This window comes from Leuresthes tenuis, unplaced genomic scaffold (assembly GCF_036924035.1).
Source record: "Leuresthes tenuis unplaced genomic scaffold, fLeuTen1.0.hap1 SCAF_17, whole genome shotgun sequence".
Lineage (NCBI taxonomy): Eukaryota > Metazoa > Chordata > Actinopteri > Atheriniformes > Atherinopsidae > Leuresthes > Leuresthes tenuis.
The window spans coordinates 14,729,527-14,748,490 of record NW_027325371.1 but is presented as its reverse complement, the minus strand read 5'-3'; the positions used below and the strand labels follow the sequence as shown (position 1 = coordinate 14,748,490).

The window sequence follows — 18,964 nt, the reverse complement described above, 5'->3', positions numbered from 1 at the left end:
GATATTGAATTAGGAATGAAATGTTTGACACTATGCCCATGTAAAGAAATAGCATCTTTTTTGTAGAAAAAAGTTGTGGCTTGATGATTGATGATAATTGATGAGATTAGAGTTCTATGGTAAGGTAGGTGTAAAGTGACTGTTTTCCATTGAATTAAAACAGGTGATGCAGCTAAAATTCAATAAAATGATTATTTTTTATCTTTTTGACTGCTGCTCTTCAATGTTGTAACAGCTCAGAAATATCCCCATAAATATTTAGTTTTTTATTCAGTTTAATTTCACAGTCTAGACGAGACCGTGTAAATCCTTATTATTGTTCACGGTAGACAGGACATTTCCAATCCTTTGGCGCCAGAGAGCAGCACAGCGTTTTTTATTTTTTCACTTTTTTTTTTTTTTTTGCCTCATGTGAAGTTTGTCCTCTACGGCTTGCCGTGGGTGCCCGGTGCTGGAGGTCGGGCATGCTCGTGAAGCGTCCAATGCGAATCGCAATGCAGGCGCCGAAAAGAGTGTGATTAACGTGGAAATTACAGAGATATGTGACACACGTTACTTTTTACATCGTGTTTTTGCTGAGCTGATAACCTGCGTGTCGAGAAGAACCGCGAAGAAAACGCAAAGTAGCGCCGATAACAGTCCGTCCGTTTTGTCCTACAAAGGCGCCGAGTGTTTGACAGCGGGAGGGCCCGACGTTAGGTAAACTGTTGGAGGGGGAAGAAGGTGGACGGCTTCCAGATAACTTCATGAAACAGTAAAGATAGTCCTTTCTGAGGGAAGCGAGCTCAAACATGAGAAAGGACGTGAGGATACTGCTGGTTGGGGAACGTAAGTAGCGAGGCTCTGTAATCCCATAGCGGGTGGAAGCTAATATGCTAAAAGCTACTGCTAACAGTGAATTATATCTTACCCTGTCAGTTTTATTCATTGTGCCCTGATGGTCTGTGAAGCTGAACGAGCTGTTAAGGTTTTATTCCGTAGAGTGTGCGATTGATAGATCATGACTGAGTGATGCAAAGTTCATGAGTCGGGTAAATATTACAGGCTTTGGTGTCTTGACTGATGCTGTCAGCCGCAATATTTGTTTTACATGGTGCTTTGTTAACTGTCACACGGCCACACGAGGCTTCCCAAACTAGTTTGTGCAAAAGTACATTTCTGTAATTCCTCCACAAGAATGCAAAGAAACTGTACCAAAGAGCAACATTTAAAACTAAGGAACAAAGGACAACGTTCATGATTTGAAAGTTTAAAGTACATGGTTGGATCTGCAAAAACACTGTTCCTATAAGCTATGTGTGGGTTTAATCTGCTGAAAAAGTGTTCTTCGTACAGTTTAACCTGCTTGCAGTAACCCAGAAATGCCCACTTTTAGATGACAAACCAATGCCATCAAAAGAGCTGCTCTGAAATGTTTTATTGTTTCACCTTTTAGTTGGCACAGGTTACTTTGGGGGGAAATAATAGAGTGATTACAAGCTTTTCACATTTTCCACAGCTCCAGAGTGATTGCAGATCTTAACCAGAAAGGCAACCAATCCCACCCCGCTGAACTATGTTTCATCTGGTCTGTTTGTTCCCTTGAAAATGTTGTCGGTACTATTTATATTTCAGTTGTGGCACTGTGGGGTGGCCTACATTGCAACTTCAGGCGAGCTGGTGCAGCTATCGAGAGGTGCAGCCAGAAAGCTACGTGCCATCTGACGTGTGCTGGGAAGTTCAGTGGGGTTCAGTTACTCAGCTGTCTTCCTTAGATGCTGAGAGGCAAATCATTGCTGCTTTAAAAAAAAAAAAAATCTCATTTATCATTGGTTGATTGTTTGATAGGAATGCACATAGATATCAGCGTGTCATCGACTCGCTGGTATTGGCCGATAAAGCCTTGAGCTCTTTCTATTTTTTTTTTTAGTGGACATGGACATTTTAAAAGCGTTGGAAGTTAGTTTTGCATCTGCCAGTGGAGTATCATAAGAGAAGACATTGTGATATGTTAATTTCTCCACTTTTCAAAGGCGGATGGAAAAGAGGGCGTATCAGAATCATCACTGGCAGGAACAGTGAGGAAAACTGCAGATATAAGTACGCTCCTAGTGTTTAGTCTGTTTAAGACTTGATTATATGGAAAACTGTCAGGAACCCAAAGATTTTCAGTTTACGATGAGACAAGATGTAGAAAAGCAGCACATCCTCTTGATTTAAATCTGTAAAAGAAAGAAAAGGTCAACATTTGATAGGGAGGTGTATGTAGGTGCCTATGAAGCCGACCGAACAAAGGTATCATTCAGGAAACCATCCCAGCCCCAGTCGCATGCTTTACTTATGCTTTTCCGTTATTATATTATAGTTATTATATTATATTATTAGTATAACTGTATGTGGTGGGCTGTGGCTCGGTGGAGGGGATGTTCTTCCTTGAGGTGCAATCCATGTGTTGTTTCCAGGGTGGAAAGGAGCTCACCGATTGTTTAAAAAGCCAAACGACATATTTTGTTGTTGTGTCTCACATTTGATGAATTATTTTCCACTGGAGTTTCACATTTCCCTGAGTAAGAAGGAAAACACTGAATTTTTAGGGAAGTGCCTTTTGTGGAGCCATTTATAAATCTCTTTTGAATATCAGTGTGACTCTTTGCAGGCCATGTTTCTCCTTTTTTTTTTAGTTGTTGTTGTAAATGTGTTCTCTGCTGGCATTGAGTGGCTTGAGTAGCTCATTTGAGATTTAAGGCACTTGACTGCAGCCCTCTCAACCCTCTTCAGCTGCTCCGATGTGTTCCCTGTCACATTACACACACCTGTCTGTAAAAACGTCAGAGGGCTCACATGAGAAGGACCTATTGTCTGTAAAAGAGGTGTGTAATGACTGTTTTTCTTGTCTCCTTACAGCCAAGGTGGGGAAGACGTCGCTGATTATGTCTCTGGTCAGCGAGGAGTTTCCTGATGAGGTATGTGTCGCATCGCAGTCAGATGGCCAGCATATCGCAAACAATGTTAATACACTGGCGGGCCACCTAAGGATATTAATAGCTGCCCAAAACTAAGGATCTCAACACAGCCACAGTAGGAACTGTTGCCAACTAGGTTTAGCAACTTTTGAATTAACAACTCGCTTCTAGGCTACCACTAGTTTGATCCCACTGGAAACCCAGGATAAATCACTATTTGCTGTTTAATGTGCACAGACATCCTGGTTTTACACTCAGTGGAGAGGATGTCGGGAACATGGGGCTCGTTTTTATGTCTGTCGTTTGTCCTCCAGGTTCCTCTCAGAGCCGAGGAGATCACCATCCCAGCTGACGTCACCCCAGAGAGGGTGCCCACACATATCGTGGACTACTCGGGTAATTACCTCGCCTCTCACACAATCTACCAAAAAGGATTAAATTACTTGCTGCCATTAGCAAGAGAAAAGCCCATTCTGACACTTGAAGAGACACATTCAACGATCCTTGCACGTTTGTTTGAAAAAGGTGTGCATCCGGAACAGTTGGGAAAGTCTGATAACACGACATTAACGAGCCTTTTTATTCCTTTTAGAAGCAGAACAGTCAGATGAGCAACTGTCTCAGGAAATCTCCAAGGTGGGTTTGGTTCATCTCACAGTGAATGGATGCAGTGTGTTTTATCTCATGCCTCTCAAACTGATGTTGTTTTATTTTCTCTTTGTAGGCAAATGTTATCTGCATAGTTTATTCGGTTAACAACAAGAAGTCGATTGAAAAGGTGAGCAGTGCTTTCTGTCTGTGCTTGATGCAGTTGAGTCTGAAATGTGGTTCATCTTTATCTGTGAAAATTCAGTTGTGCCAAACGTTTGTTTGATGCCTCACTTTCCTCCCGAAGGTGACCAGCCACTGGATTCCTCTTATAAACGACAGAACGGATAAGGACAGCAGGTGTGTATTTAGTAGATTGACAAGCAATCATCATTCTTATATCAAGCTTTTTTTTTTTCTCACTTATTTGATAGATTTTTAATTCATCCATTTAATGTCAGGAGGTGGGGGGGGGGGGATTACATATTTTGTGCTGCCAGTTTATCCAGTTTACTTTGAATTTGAGCTGTTTTTGCTTCAAACAACTCATCAATCAGTACATTGATTATTGAATTAGCTGCGGGTGGATTTTTCTGTTGCTCGACCAGTTGTCGCCGCTCTGTTTAATGAGAAGTGGCTCTTTTGCAGGGTGCCATTGATTCTTGTGGGGAACAAGTCTGATCTGGTGGAACACAGCAGCATGGAGACCATCCTCCCAATTATGAATCAATACCAGGATATTGAGACCTGTGTGGAGGTAAAAGATCGATGCCACCACATACTGTAGACACACTTGTGAATATGATCACCGATTGGATCCCTTGAGGCAGGGCTGTGCGGAGGTCTCGCTCTGTTAAATGTCAGGATTAACTTTTGTGAAGCCGTTGAGAGCGATGATACTTAAAGTCCCAAACCTGCACTGGCTGTCAGAATGAGACGGGCTGTGTGCAGGACAGACCGGCCAGCTGCTCTTAGACCTGAGTGCAGGTCCTGACTCCACTTACATTCTTACTGAGTCATTAATAGATTTATATTACCTGTGCCCTGCACTCAGGGGTCTGCTGACGGATGGACTGCGAGTGTGTCGAGAGGCTCGGCTGGGATCCGCCTGCGTTACTGTTCAATTCAAATTTCCCTCCCTCGCATGAGACCGCTCAGTCATGCCCTCCTCAGACGGATTAGTTACAAGGTTAAAAGAGGGGGGTGAGGAGGACGTGAGGATCTGCACATACACAGTTGGCAGAGAACAGGACAGTCACACCTCTTGTATTAGAAATATGTGAACCAGGACTTTACGGCCGGATCAAAGTGAAGTCACTGCTGGTTTAACTTTAGCTTTGATGGAGGACATTACATAAAACGCATACTTCAGCAAAACTCTCCGGCTACTGAGACAGCATTGGGGGAAAAATAATGAAAAGGTTGTGAGGAATATAAGTTTTCAGTGAGTAAGTTTTGTTCTTTTTCCCCCTCAGTGCTCTGCCAAAAACCTGAAAAACATCTCTGAGCTGTTCTACTACGCCCAGAAGGCTGTTCTCCACCCGACGGGACCCCTGTACTGCCCGGAGGAGAAGGAGGTGAGCTCCAAACAGTGGATGGAAGCTGTTTCGCCCTGTCAGCATAGGAAAAGCCCAAATCAGCCAATGCTTCGATGCTCAGAAGTGGTTCTCGGTGCAGGCATTCTGACACTTTAATAAGCCACTTGTGCTCTTCCTGCAGTCACCAGCAGAAATGTCTGCTGTGGAAAGTTTTAGGTAGAAAAATCTAAAATGGTCACAGTTGGTTTTAAACAGGAAGCATCTCTTCTGGATATATATATATATATATATATGTATATATATCTTTCTGTTATTTTCTACTCACCCAATCATATCTGCAGACTTTTAGTGCCACAGTAGTCAGGAAGAAGATCTGATCTTCTGATCTTATTCGCTTTTTGTCGCTTTCTATACAAAGATGATGCACTTTCAGTAGAAAGAGGTAGAAACCCAAGTAGGCTAAAGCTCCATGTTTTGAGGTAAATGGATGTAATGAAGACATCGGATGGGTGTAAACATTGCATTTTCCTACTGGAATGTGGGTGGAGTCACTGCTAAGCAACTGTGCTCTGTATGTAAGCACAAAAGCCCAGTAACATTATCTAAGATCTGTCTTTTTTCGTAAAATACGCACTGACCGAAGTATTAACGTCCAGTTATTGACTTTAGCTGTGAGTGGCAGTCCTGAAAACACGACAGCAGGGTGAACATACTCATTTTCAATCCCTTTTCTGGGACTCTGATGATATTAATAGCTATCGTGGAAGCAATGAAGGCTGCTTCTGTGACTGTGTGTCATCTCAGAAGCATCATTCTAACCCATCAGACTAGAGAGATAATCTAGTGATGGAAGGAGACTGATAGAAAACTACCCAACATGATAGTAATCACTGATGCTGCTGTCTACTGGGAGAGCATGCTGGGTATAACACGAAACTTCTTCTCTTACAGCTAAAACCTTCTTGCATTAAGGCTTTAACTAGAATATTCAAAGTATCTGACCTGGACAACGACGGGATCCTTAACGACAACGAGCTCAACTTCTTTCAGGTGACGTTTCTCTTTTAACGGTGCAACTGTCACCATGGTTTTTATGACTGGTGCTCATCAAACTGTGCAGTAGTGACTGTTAAAGAGAGGCAGGTTTAGACATGAAGTTAACCTGAAAAACTGCCTTTGGGCTAACGTATCACTTGTTCTGCGCGTATACAGAGAACATGTTTCAATACACCGCTCGCACCCCAAGCCTTAGAGGATGTGAAGAACGTGGTGAGGAGGAACATGACGGATGGAGTGAAGGACAACGGACTCACGCTCGAAGGTCAGACTGTTGTCCCGCTTTTTTTCATGTCTTCTCAGCAGACCCTCGTCACTGCTCCGTGGTCTTTGTGTGACAGTCCTTCTGGCGTTTCCCCCTCAGGCTTCCTGTTCCTGCACACTCTGTTCATCCAGCGAGGTCGGCACGAGACCACCTGGACTGTGCTGAGGAGGTTCGGTTACGACGACGACCTGGAGCTCACGCAGGAGTACCTGTTCCCCATGTGAGCGCAGACTGACTCGATAAAACATATTAAACATATTCGTTTGATTAGATGAACAAATAGTTGGTCAGGAATGTCCGTGACTGTTGTTCTCTCTCATCTTTTTGATATTAACAACGGATGCTTTTCTATGCACGAGTCCAGATCTCTGACATCCTCTGGGGTGGATGGCGGTGTTGGTCACTGATTAATGTGTGTGTTCATGTCTTTATTCCAGGATAAAGATCCCTCCAGACTGCACCACAGAGCTAAACCACAACGCTTACCTCTTTCTCCAGAGTGTCTTTGACAAGCATGATAAAGTGAGTGATTTTTGGTACATGACATCTCGTGTTTTTCATGCCTGTCTGCTCATTTTCCTACACTCTCCGCGTTGGTGGCGCTTTACGTTAAAACCATGCGTCCTGAGAGGTGTGGAGTTATGCTATGCGCTAATGTTTGTTCACTTGGTGTAATCCAGGACAGGGACTGTGCTCTGTCGCCAGAGGAGGTGAAGGACTTGTTCAAGGTGTTTCCCTACATGCCCTGGGGTCCAGATGTCAACAACACGGTGTGCACCAACGACCAGGGGTGGATCACATACCAGGGCTACCTCTCCCAGTGGACGTGAGTGTTGAGTACTTCAGGCTTTTACATAATCTGACAGATCTTACTCATGTGCTCTCTGACTTATTGAGACTTCTGTGTTTCTTTTGGCAGGTTAACGACATATCTGGATGTGCAGCGGAGTTTGGAGTATTTAGGTTATCTTGGCTACTCCATCATCTATGAACAGGAGTCCCAAGCAGCTGCCATAACTGGTAATTATGAGTTAATTAGTGCTTTCTGCCCATTGCCACGTTGCTGGCACACAAACAGGAAGTGGATGGTGGAATGAAACTGGTTTTGTAAAAACACGAATGTCTGAGTGTTACTGTTTTCTTTTTTTTTTTTCTTTGAAAATGTGCATTTTTCTCTCATTCCAGTAACCCGTAACAAGCGCATTGATCTGCAGAAGAAACAGACCCAACGCAGCGTCTTCCGCTGCAACGTTTTGGGGGCACGGGGCAGCGGGAAGAGCGGCTTCCTTCAAGCTTTCCTTGGCAAGAACCTGCAGGTCAGTGAAATCATGGGACCGTTCAGGTTTGTTTGTCCCAAAACACCCAGCTTAATTCACTGTGATCCACGGAGAATTCTCCTATGGTAGCAGTGTTTTTGTGTTTGCACAGACTGAAATTCCTGTAGCTACAGAGCATGCAAATACTGCAAGAAATGATGCTTTTTTTTTTTTTCTTCTTTTTTAAAATTTTCTTTAAAAATAAGTTGTCGAAAAGGAATATTACTGACTTTACATTCCACCACAGCGACAGAGGCTGATCAGAGATGACCACAAGTCCCTCTATGCCATCAGTACAACCTATGTTTATGGACAGGAGAAGTACCTGCTGGTAGGGCCCATTTACTTTGAGTGCACATCTTATCAGCTGCTCTTTGGATTACTCTTACATAATCTCAGTGTATTACACCATCAGCACTGGCAGAATTGTTAATCCCTCCATCTGCACGCACTGTTGTCTTTCTCTTTGTGTCTTTTCTGCTCACCAAAAGCTCCACGAGGTGATGCCAGATTTTGACTTCCTGACAGAGGCAGACTTGGCCTGCGACGTGGTCTGCTTGGTGTACGACGTGAACAACCCCCGCTCCTTTGAGTACTGCGCTAAAGTGTTCAAGGTGTGTAAGCAGACGACGTTTTGGTCACGCGTGGTTTAACAGTCTTAACTGATGTCCTTAAACGCCGGCCGTTTTGCAGCAATACTTCATTGATAGCAAGACGCCATGTGTGGTGATTGCTGCCAAGTCAGACCTGCACGAAATGCGGCAGCACTACAGCCTGTCCCCGCACGACTTCTGCCGTAAGCACAAGCTCCACCCGCCCCAGCCATTCACATGCAACACCACCGAGGCTCCCACCAAAGACATCTACACCAGGCTCACCACTATGGCCATGTATCCGTGAGTATTAAAACCCAAATGAACCCTCCTATGTGTCTCAACCTCGATGCCTGTGTTTCCCCCCCTTTAGCTACTGGATGAATGTTTGCAATCATAGGAAAATCAACACCAGCCACCAAGCTTAGGCGCCATATTTTCTTTAATAGGCAGATGTTATAATTCAACTTCTTACGGCTGGTTTCTTGAGCTTGATACCAAGCACCGTAAAACAAATACAAGACTCTGTCCCCAGCCCTCATGAGTGGATATTTAATGTCGGAGTGCAGTTTTGGAGATATTTGTGGTCAATCCTTGACCTGTGTGAGGCCTGCAGAGTGTTCAAACTCCTTAAAGCTCTTTGATCAGATTAGAATTAACTGCACATTAATTAGCACTAAAAGGGATTTGTCTTTTTAATCTGAGTTTAGCAGTTCAAAATCTAGTTGCTTAAGTTCTGAAATCGCTGGATCCGCTGCTTTTCCAAGCCACGAGTTTGAGCTGCAATTTGTCGATTTTAAACACAAGTACTTACCGAAGGATACCGCGACTCAGCGAGGATTATACTGGTTTAGTGGGGAATATTGGCTCAAACAGTGAGTAGCTGATTTGGAAACCAGCTGTTTTCATCTGTCAGCTCAGTGGAGCCCTTCTATCCTAAAGTGCTTTAGAAACAGTTAAATTTTAATTATGTAATTCTATGCGCTTAAGATTTGGTTAAAGGGGAAAAAAAAGTTTGTTTTAGATAATCAGAGACATAAATCTTGTTGTGAATGTCCCCCCCCCTTTGTCCTTCTGGTTTTTCTCTCCTTTTGTTTTTCTCCTGCTCATTTTCTTTGAGGTAGTTCATTACGTTTTTTTTCTTTTGATTGAACGAATGTTTGTGGAAGTAGAGACAAACAGCAGCGGTGCAAGTTCCAGCTCAGACGCAGGTCCAGCTTTGATGTAATCTGTCATTGTCTTATTCTCTTAGCCCTTGTTGTGTGCCGTTTGGTGCGTGTTCTCTCAGTGTGAAGGTGAACGCAGGCATTTTTGTGTGTCTTTCCGCAGCCACGACCGCCTCCGCTGCATGTGTTCCTGCAACAGGTGCACTTATTGCCTGTATCAGAACCTCCTCAAGTTGGAGCTGCTGCGCAGTCTTAAGGCCCAACTCCGCAGGGTCGTTTACAACAGGTTCATACGTAGCATTGACTCTAGTGTTTTAACATAGACTCCTTCCTCCTCCTCTCTGTGTTTCTTATCCTCGGGTTGAACCGCCAGGATGAGGCACAGAGCCTTCTTTCCCACCCAAGCTCACTAACACTGGTGACAGTGATAGCTCCTTTTCTTCCCTTCAGTTCTCGTTGGTTGTCAAGTTTACGCTGCATATCCACTGCAGGGAGAAGAGATATTAAAGCTGTCGATGGCTGCTGTTGCAACCTGTTGTTGGTCGTGTTTTAGTAAAGATCAGCCTTTGCTTCCCACTGTGTTGGTTGGAACCGTGGCCCCTCAGGAAGGTGGACCCCTGGAGGCGAGTGAAGTGGTTTCTGGTAATGAAATGAACCATCTGTCACAAAATCTGTTGCTTTATTTCTTTCCATGACAGAACAAAACCCAGTCATTTGTAAGTGTTCAGACATTGCCATCAAATTCAGACCATCCCGTTACACTTGAGGCCTCCATTCATTCAAGTGAAAGAAAGTGTCGTTGAGCTTAGAATATCTCTGGAATGATTGCATTTAATTCTTCAGATATGTCTTCTGCAGACTGCTCTTTGTGTAAATGCTCAGTCACTCAGGTGAAAACGCTGTAAACTCTTCAGGTAGGAACTCGTTTGTCTGCCCTAAAATCCGTCCAGTCACGTCAGATGTCTTGCTCTCTGCTCCAGCTCCAGCCAGCCGAGCCGCTCTCTGTACAGTCTGACACAGCGAGGCGTGGCCGCGCTGTGCCAGCTAACACCCAGGCTGCTAGCCAGGGAGGTACCAGTGTGTCTGCGTGACAATGCCATGTTGCATGTTTGTGAGTGCAGCACAAACGTAACCCCCGCACACTGACCCGCAAACATAAAACTAACAGTTTGAACAAACGCTTCAGTTGAGTTTTGGAAGAGAAAGTTTTTCCTTTCATTCAGAAGCATGTCGGTGTTTTCATAAGTAAAGGCTGCTTATGCTGAATGACTGTAAAACATCATTGTATCAGTGTTAGTCAGCCTTCCACTCTTCATCAAGTATTTGCTCGAGTTATAAAGCGCTCAAAATGAAAGAAGGAATGAGGCGTGACTAAAGTTGAGAGCTGACTGTGTTAATGTTGGCTGCCTCCTGACCTGCTGTGGATATGCAAACAGTAAATTTTGACTAACATGCGAGTTATTTGCATACAAAATGAGAGAAACGCAACCAATCCTTTGCGTTTGTGTTTCATTCATACTGAAAACTTCATTGTGCTCTGCAAGCTTGATTTCTTATCCAAAGACAATCCCCTGAAACGCTTTGCTCTTTGGCACCAGCCTCACCAATTATTAATGAATTGATTGGATTTCTGTGATGTTTTCAGTCTCATTTTGTCCTCATTTCCTTTCTAAACGATGATGTCTTAACCTGCAGGAGACGCTGAAACTTCCGAGTTGCACAGAGTGGCTCTCATCTTCTCCTGTGTGTTAAGACTTGCTACATGTGATTTACAGTCTGTCTATAATCAAAATGCATTTCTGATGTTTTTGATTGATTGATTGATTTCTACTGCACCGATCACTCTCATTTCATCCTGATTTTCCCTTCTCGTGTGTCCTGTCTTTGTGCTCTTCCTTCCACTCTGTAGGTGTTCGTACACATGTTTCTGGCTGCCCCTGTTCCTCTTCCTCTTGCATGTTTTGACCCTCTTTTAACACCCCCGCTGTTATGCTGCTTGCCTCACTTGTTCTCCACTTCTCTCTGAACTAAAGGCATGCCTCTGTCTTCTGTGAAATACTGCCACCTTCTGATGGCTGGGGAAAGGTTTCACCTCTGTCAATCTTTACATTAAAGGGAGCTTGGTGTTTTGAATTGGATGGGGGAGTTTTGTTGATCCCACAGTGTGGTTTTAAGGTCTTGGATTGGGCAGAAGCGTGTTTTGTGTTTGGCGGTTTTGGTCGATTATCTGCGATGGTTTGTCCTGAAATGGACCCAGGCAGAGCCGCATGTCACGTGACGTTCAGGGAACTAACCCTTCGTGTTATAATAACTCTTTTTCATTTCTCGGGAGTTGTTGTTTCTATTAATAGCATGACTCAGGATTGGCCTGGCAGAGCAGAGGGCCCACACTGAACAGCTGGGGCAGATTACAGTGTCAACTGACTGAAAACGTACTGTTAAGTCTTTTCAAATTCAGAAAAATGCACGCAACGATATTAAGGAGAGTTTAGAGCAGAAAAACGATAAGAAATGAACAAAGAAAGACGTGCTGCAGGCTGCTAATTGTTCCCTTTTGTTGCAAAACAAATAAAAATCTCACACACATATTTCTAAAGATATTCACACTCTGTTTTTCCATATATGACAAGATTAGTTTGGTATAAATGGCTCTACATTTCTAGTCTGGCTGCCTTGTGGGGGTGTACCGCTTTCTTTCACGGTGTGTTGACGGAGCTTTTCTCTGTTGGTCTGGAATGATTGCAGTCATGGTTGAGCTTGTGCTTTACGAGCAGGAACTGGCCTTTTCTCCAGGTTAGATGGAGCTGGGCGACACTGATGAAGTTCAATCTGAGCACCAAGTCTTTCTTGGCATCCTGCTGCTCGTTGACATGTTTGCTGCCTGTTAATTAGAATAAAAAAATCAACTTCTCCCACCTCGGTGAGATAAATCGGCGAAATAATCAACAGCAGTGATGGAAAATGATGTCACGGGTTGTATCGTCACATGTCACTATTTGGGCTTAAGCAATCAGTCGATTCATTCAAGAGTTAAACAAAGATCAACAAAATGAATTCTTGTACAAAATTCACAGCCACTCAAATTTAAATATTTGACGTTTGTTGTTCTTTTGATTTTGGTTGGAAAAAAATCCCCCAAAACAAAACATTTGAAACATCAAATAACATTAATTTTCACTGAGTCGTGATTGGTTGTAGTTTCATTTGACATCGCTTCACAGAATCTCCCAGCTTCAGCACCTTTACTTAAGTGTGTGTGTGTGTGTGTGTGAGCGTGGAGAGCTGCTTGGCTGGCTGCGGGTTACTTTGAGCTGCCTGCTGTTAGAGGAGGAGTTCAGCCTGTCGCAGCAGGTTACAGCCGGAGGAGGCCGCGGCTGAGCAGACGCTTTCTCCAGAAAGGTAAAGGCAGAAATCGCATCCACAGAGAGAGGCGGGTTTCTTATTTATATATGTTTAAGGACAAAGAACTCAGTACTTTTTTTATTAATAACCGCTGTAAACCATGTTCATGTGTCCAGGTCGAGGCTAAATGAGTGTCTTGGTGTTGTTGGCTGGTTTGTTGACTATACAGTTATCTTCATAACACCAGTTTTTCTTCTTTGCTGCTTTCTTCACTAGCTTTTTCCCCGTTTACTGCAGTCTGCATAGAGCTTCCGTTTTTTTGCCATCCTTGGTTTAACCCAATTTTACAAAGCTCTGGAGATGTCATGAGGGGGGAGAAGAATTTTCATATGAATTGTTTTTTGAATTGTCCAAATATCAACGTGTTGCTTCGATGAGTCAGGAGAAGACGGACTATACTGTAACTTAAGTCTTTATCAGTATCTATTCGAGACTCTCGATATCTGCCATTTTTGACTGTTTACACCAAAGACCCATTTAAAATAGCAAATATGAGGCAGTGATTGAATCTGAACCCTCGGGCCGTGGTCACAGATGCATAACGTGTTGTGTGGCAGCAAAGATTCTCTTTATGAGACTGTGATCTCTTGATTGTGACAACGTGAGGTTAGGAGCTGCAGGAGGAGAGATGGGAAAAATGCTTAATGTGATGTGAAAATGGCAGCAAAATATCAAATTGAAAGCAAAAATGACTAAAAAATTTTTAGGCTAGTTCCTCCCCTGAGACTCCTCCTGAGCTACATCAGAATTGAAGAAACTCATTTCTTGGGTCTTTTTCCTCTTTATGCAAAGTTGGAGCTGCTGCTTCTCAGCCTCCTCTTTATTTCACTCTGTTCCCGAAACTAAAGCGAAACCAAATGGCAATACAAAGCATGTGTTCCTGTTTCGGGCTGGACTCGCAGAGCACCGATTGTCATCATTTGTGGTGCAGATTCAGGAAGTTTACACTGGAAGAGTGCCCATGACTTTGTTTTTTCATTTGACTAAATGTTCCGCTGTGGTTTTTGGGGGAAAAAAAATAAGGCGCCACAGCTCTCACTGGGATGGATAACTGCTCTTGATTTTCCCTTTAGCCGTCCTCACCGTCCGTCTCTGTCTGTCTCTGGCTTCATGGCACAGGCACATGGCTCAGGCAGACCTGAAGAACTCCACCTTCTGGCTGAGAGCGAGCGTCGGTGCCACGGTGTTCGCCGTATTGGGCTTCGCCATGTACAGAGCACTTCTCAAACAGCGGTGATCAGATGACACGCGACAGCTACATCCTCCTTGGTCCCTCTGTCAACTCTGCCCCTCCTCTCGTACCTGAAAGATTTAAAAAAAAAGACTGGCTGAACAACCAACCAACCAAGCATCGAACTCCACCTCACCCCTTTCTCACAATGCAACATGAGCAAGAAACAAATGAGAGTATTGAGTATATTTTATATGGGAGTGTGTTTTTTGTGTATGTTGTGGCTGAAAGGGGCACTTGTCAATCCATCAGTTTGTAATTGCAGACATTCTGGGATCTTTTGGTCTAGCCTAGGTGAGATTACAGTCGTAGTCACTGGATTATATCAGCAGATCCAGTCCTCTTTATTTCCTCAGGTCAGTATGTTTAGTTCGATATCTGCAGACCAGAAAGAGGCAGCCAAACTGATGCACCACTAAGGGACTTGAATCTGTTTATAGTTGTGTATATGCAGTATAATATGTATGTAGTACTGAAGAATTGTAGGACCTGTAGACAGCATCACAAGCCAGAATCAACACCAACAGGAGAGGTTTGGACAAATGGCGCTACATCTAACTCTAGAAAAGGTCATGGATGCCACACACTTGTTTAATGTGTGTGTTAATTTATTAACCTGTTTTGAGTGCACTGCATGAAACAGATTTTTCATGTATTTTTGTATTTAGTATTATCAAAGCTGTCTTTATGGCTCCTCATTTACGACTGCTTTTATTTCTCGGCTTTTCAAAAAGCACTTTGACCCACATTATGGTTTTATGGCGGCACCATGGAACAAGAGATTCTGCTACTAACAAAAGCTTTGCAGCGCACCTCTCCCACCTTAAAACTACGAAAGTGTTTCTTCTCGTTCTCCTTTTCCATCATTTACAATAAAGAATTGTTTAATCTGGCGCGGCTGTGTGTGTCTTGATGGGTTGAGTTGCAGGGGGGGGGGGGGTTGTCAAAGTGAACTGTGTGCAGAACGGCAGGGAAATTGCTCTTTTCAGAACTGCACGTCTGAAATGAATGCTACATCAACTGTTTTTGTGACCAACTGGGATTTCTGTGGAGCAGAATAGAGAAGTGAGTAAGTGATGAGGCTCTGAGCGATGCGGCTCTCGGCTTGGGTGAGGAGGAAGTCACACCACACACACACACACACACACACACACACGCACAGGTAGAATAAGTGAAAGCAAGTTGCAGACACAGTATGAGATTATCGTCCTCTGGGGGCTAACATGTCTGTGGATGGAACTGCGATACAGATTGAGGGCTTTCTCCAGAAAAGAAAAGATACTCTGGTAAGTAACAAGCTCTTCCTTACAGTGAGTGAAATGTAATAAAGCAAGTGGTGTTTTGTTTTTTTTTGTTGTGTTTTTTAGAAAATATTGTGGGTCACATACTGGTTCAGGCTTCAGAACACGGCCTTGTTCTTCTACACTAAGAAGAATGGCAGTGCTGTAAGTGCAGATTTATCCAATACTGCTTAATACCTAATGCTTACGACAACAGGGCACTTTTCTACACTACTGATACTTGATACTCCTGATGCTGACATGGGAAATTGTTCTCTTCACAGTCGTACTTGAGAGGCTACTACTACATGTGCCAAGTAAGTCCATGGTTTGTTACAGCTGTTTTGATAGGAATCGATTAACAGATGTGGGACAAGTACATGTACGCACACAAAGTGTTGTTATCTTTTTTCTATTGCTTTATTTTGTTTGTTTAACGCAGCTAGTGGTGATGTAGACCGTGAGATTAGGACATCCGAGGGAGCTTCCCAAGCGTGGAGCGAAATGTGTTGCCGTGCCCTTACAGAGTCGCATTCATTTGTAGTATAGTATTGCTCAAAAGCTGGAAATACGAGTTCAAATGTTGTGTTCGTACATTTTACTGTTTATGTGTAATGTGAGGTGGGCAGTGATGTGTTTTAGAGTAGAAAAGTGAAGAGAGGGTGAGCACTTTTATCCAAACAGCCTGCAGATAACACTTCTGTTGGGAGCAGCATTATTATATCTCACGGGTGCACTTGCACGCGGTTATTTTTCTATAAAATGTAGGTAGGCTGTTCTGAGCACCTCGCAGCATGCCTGACGGCTCCTCTGTGTATTTTGGAGGTCTCAGTGGTCACCCATTTATCACAAACTGAAACTGTGTCTGATGTTGAGGTCTCGGCGTGTGCTGCAGCACGTTCGAGGTTGTTGTGATGCTGCTCAGAGCGTTTTGGACCTTTTAGATGTCTCTCTAAAGAGCATTGGCCCCTAAACAAAAGCTAGATGCAGCTCAGTGACAGAACACACAGCGTAAAGTCTTTTTTTCCCGTTAATTTTGATGTAGATTATGTTTTCTGATGTTTTGTCACACTTGTTGAAATGTTTTCATTTTTTTTTTGTATTTAATATCCATTCAATTGAAATATTTTTTGTTCTTTTTGTGCCGTGCTGTTGCACTTTCAGGACCACCATACTAGTTGCACACATAACACGACAGTTTCGCGCACACACCGACTGAGAAATAACTCTGAATGCATGACCTTTAAACTGATAACAGTGTGCCGAGCTGTAGCTTTCTTTACTGATGGCTTCCTGCTCTGCTGTTGCTTGATTGAACTCGGCATCTAACCTTCCACATGTTGGACCAGGTGCAGTCGGTGCGAGAGGTCCAGAAAGCCGACGGGAGGCACTTTATGTTTGAAATCATCATGACAAATGGAAAGAGGAAAATGTTGGTGAGTCACTACTTTGGTCTGACTGACTAAGTTCTCTAGTAGCAAATTGAATGTGGTTGGTGTCACCGCCCAACACATACCGTCTACCTGCTGCCTGTGCGTGTGATTGTGTGTTTGCAGGCAGCAGAGACAGCAGCCCTTAGAAAAGAGTGGGTTGTACATCTTTGGCAAGCCATGCATCTCGCTACCTCTAGGGTGTCGGTCTCCAGTGGCACAAAGTAAGGCAGACTGGGCTCATGGCACATCTGAGCTAATGCGTTTTTGGGCAACTTTCTTGTACTTCATTGCCCCTTTCTGCTCCTCAGTCTTGAGGCGCGCGAGGAACAAGACAGATTAAAAAGCAGCACACCCATCTGCTCACGCGGTGAGAGTGCGATGGAGTTGCTCCCTGCTCAGCCTCTCCCTGCTCCTTCTCCTGCTCCTGCTCCTTCAAACCACATCTACTCCATGTCCAGTGGCATCTGCTTTCCGGACTGCCCTCCAGAAGAGCAGGACATTGAGGAGGCAACTTACCTGAACTTCCATCTACCCTCTAACCACCAGAATCTCAATGGTAACCATCTTCAGGTCTCACATCGGGTTGTTCTTTCAGCTACAGGATGCTAACTCTTCTCTTTTCAGATGTCAGTGATCCTCAGTGGTTCAGTGGGACGAGTAATGCAGAAGAGAGCCAAAATGGAGACTATGATGTTTTACCTTGCAGAAAAAGTATGATGCAAAATATTCTTTAAATTGCTTACCATCTACAGCGCTGTACAGAAGTCTTAAGCCACCCCTCATTTCTTATCTACTGCCAGGAAAAGGTGAATAGGTGCAGTAATTTATTGAAACGTGCAGATGTAAATGCAAATACCGTCAGTAAAGCAAAAACAGAATTAATATTTGGTATGATCACGTTCAACTGCCTGAACATTAAGCCTCTTTGACCATATTTTTCTAATTTCTTTAAGTAGTCTTCAGGAATAGTTGTTGAGGGACTTTTCAAAGCTCTTCTTTGGATGTTGGCTGCTTTTTTTTTCCGATCTCTGTCGAAATGATCCCACATTGCTTCAATAATGCTGAGATCGGGACTCTGGGGGGGATTCATCCTTCCATAAGACATGTTAAAATTTTCAGTCCACTTCTTGTGTCATTTGGCATAGCTCAGCATTTTCTCCCTGTTTCCCCTCCTTAAGAATGGCTTCTTGACAGCCACCCTTCCATGGAGACCATTCAGTGAACAGTTGATGGATCAAACAACATGCATCTCTCATCTCTATTACTAACTAAATAAATGGGAACAAATGATTTGTCTTTGCCACAGGCTGCTAGTAACAAAGTGTCTGAAGATACTATTTCAAACTTGTCCTTTCGCTAACTTGTCTGTTATGTGTAGGCACAACACTGGTTCATCCTGTGAGGTAGGTGCCTATATAATGCTTGAATGATTCATAGGTCAGTGTTAAGTGGATTAACAGACAAAAATAGCTATTTCCCTGAAAATGTACAGGTACAAAGACCAGACTGAGACTGACAATGAGTAAGAAAAGCAGCCAGTGTTCAAAGAAAATCCTTAAAAGACCTTCAGAAAACCTGCAGGATTATTGCTCAAAACCAATTTAAAGAAATTACAAGAGAAGATGAAATATAAAGGAGGGATGGCTCAGGACTTTTTTTGCACAGCACTGTAGAATAACACAACCTGCAGACGTTTGACGTGGTCCTCTGGTGTCGTTTCCTTAGACGTATGTCATGACCCTTCAACAGAGATGACTGAAGACATTTATGACTTCCCTCAGCCATACTGGACTTCTGCTGAACATCAGGGTGAGAGGTCTTCTGCTGTGGACTGTCTTTGATTCATATCACGATAATAAAAGAAATCTTTGCATGGTGAGAACGCTTTGTCCATTTCAGACCCCACAGAGAGCATCTATGACGTGCCAAGCTGTCTTATGAGAAAAGCGTGTGATGACACCGGAGGTAACTTCGTGTTCAACTTGTTCAAATGTTTCAGTAATTTCCTAATCTTCTCCTCATTATATCCATGTTTCCTACACGGAAGAATCACATCTGCAGCAGCTTCCAACATGTCGTCATCTGTGTGTTTAAAGCTGTTGCTGTTTGTGCCTGGTTTCAGATGAGCAACCTGAGGAGGAATCCCATGAGAGG

The 18,964-nt window shown here is 43.5% G+C and overlaps 1 protein-coding gene and 1 long non-coding RNA gene across 5 annotated transcripts; both read left to right on the top strand.

Moving 5' to 3' along the window:
• The first annotated feature begins 398 nt into the window (after positions 1–398).
• rhot1a (ras homolog family member T1a) lies at positions 399–14,990 on the top strand. 4 transcript variants are annotated; one of them, XM_072369707.1, is made up of 20 exons: positions 399–828; positions 2,884–2,942; positions 3,257–3,338; positions 3,535–3,578; positions 3,667–3,720; positions 3,838–3,890; positions 4,179–4,287; positions 5,006–5,107; positions 6,020–6,118; positions 6,281–6,389; positions 6,489–6,609; positions 6,827–6,911; positions 7,070–7,215; positions 7,309–7,409; positions 7,575–7,705; positions 7,953–8,036; positions 8,197–8,319; positions 8,399–8,601; positions 9,628–9,750; positions 10,445–13,858. In XM_072369707.1, the coding sequence occupies exons 1-20, from the start codon at positions 792–794 to the stop codon at positions 10,608–10,610; spliced, it is 2,031 nt and encodes a 676-aa protein (XP_072225808.1). In that variant the 5' UTR covers positions 399–791; the 3' UTR covers positions 10,611–13,858. The 4 variants fall into 4 exon arrangements, with proteins under 4 accessions (XP_072225808.1, XP_072225806.1, XP_072225805.1 ...); XM_072369704.1 differs by lacking the exon at positions 10,445–13,858 and adding an exon at positions 13,986–14,990 and having other exon boundaries at positions 403–828; XM_072369705.1 differs by lacking the exon at positions 9,628–9,750 and having other exon boundaries at positions 401–828.
• Positions 14,991–17,233: 2,243 nt separating this feature from the next.
• Positions 17,234–18,773, top strand: LOC140273216 (uncharacterized). Its single transcript, XR_011908012.1, has 3 exons — positions 17,234–17,521; positions 18,536–18,619; positions 18,710–18,773. It is a non-coding gene; the product is annotated as an uncharacterized lncRNA (long non-coding RNA).
• Positions 18,774–18,964: the final 191 nt, after the last annotated feature.

Bases quoted from the DNA above. Each gene is read 5' to 3' on its own strand.
- rhot1a (XM_072369707.1), top strand. From the start codon at position 792: ATGAGAAAGGACGTGAGGATACTGCTGGTTGGGGAAC. The intron at 6,119-6,280 runs GTGACGTTTCTC...GCGCGTATACAG, and splicing joins ACGAGCTCAACTTCTTTCAG to AGAACATGTTTCAATACACC. The intron at 8,037-8,196 runs GTAGGGCCCATT...GCTCACCAAAAG, and splicing joins GACAGGAGAAGTACCTGCTG to CTCCACGAGGTGATGCCAGA.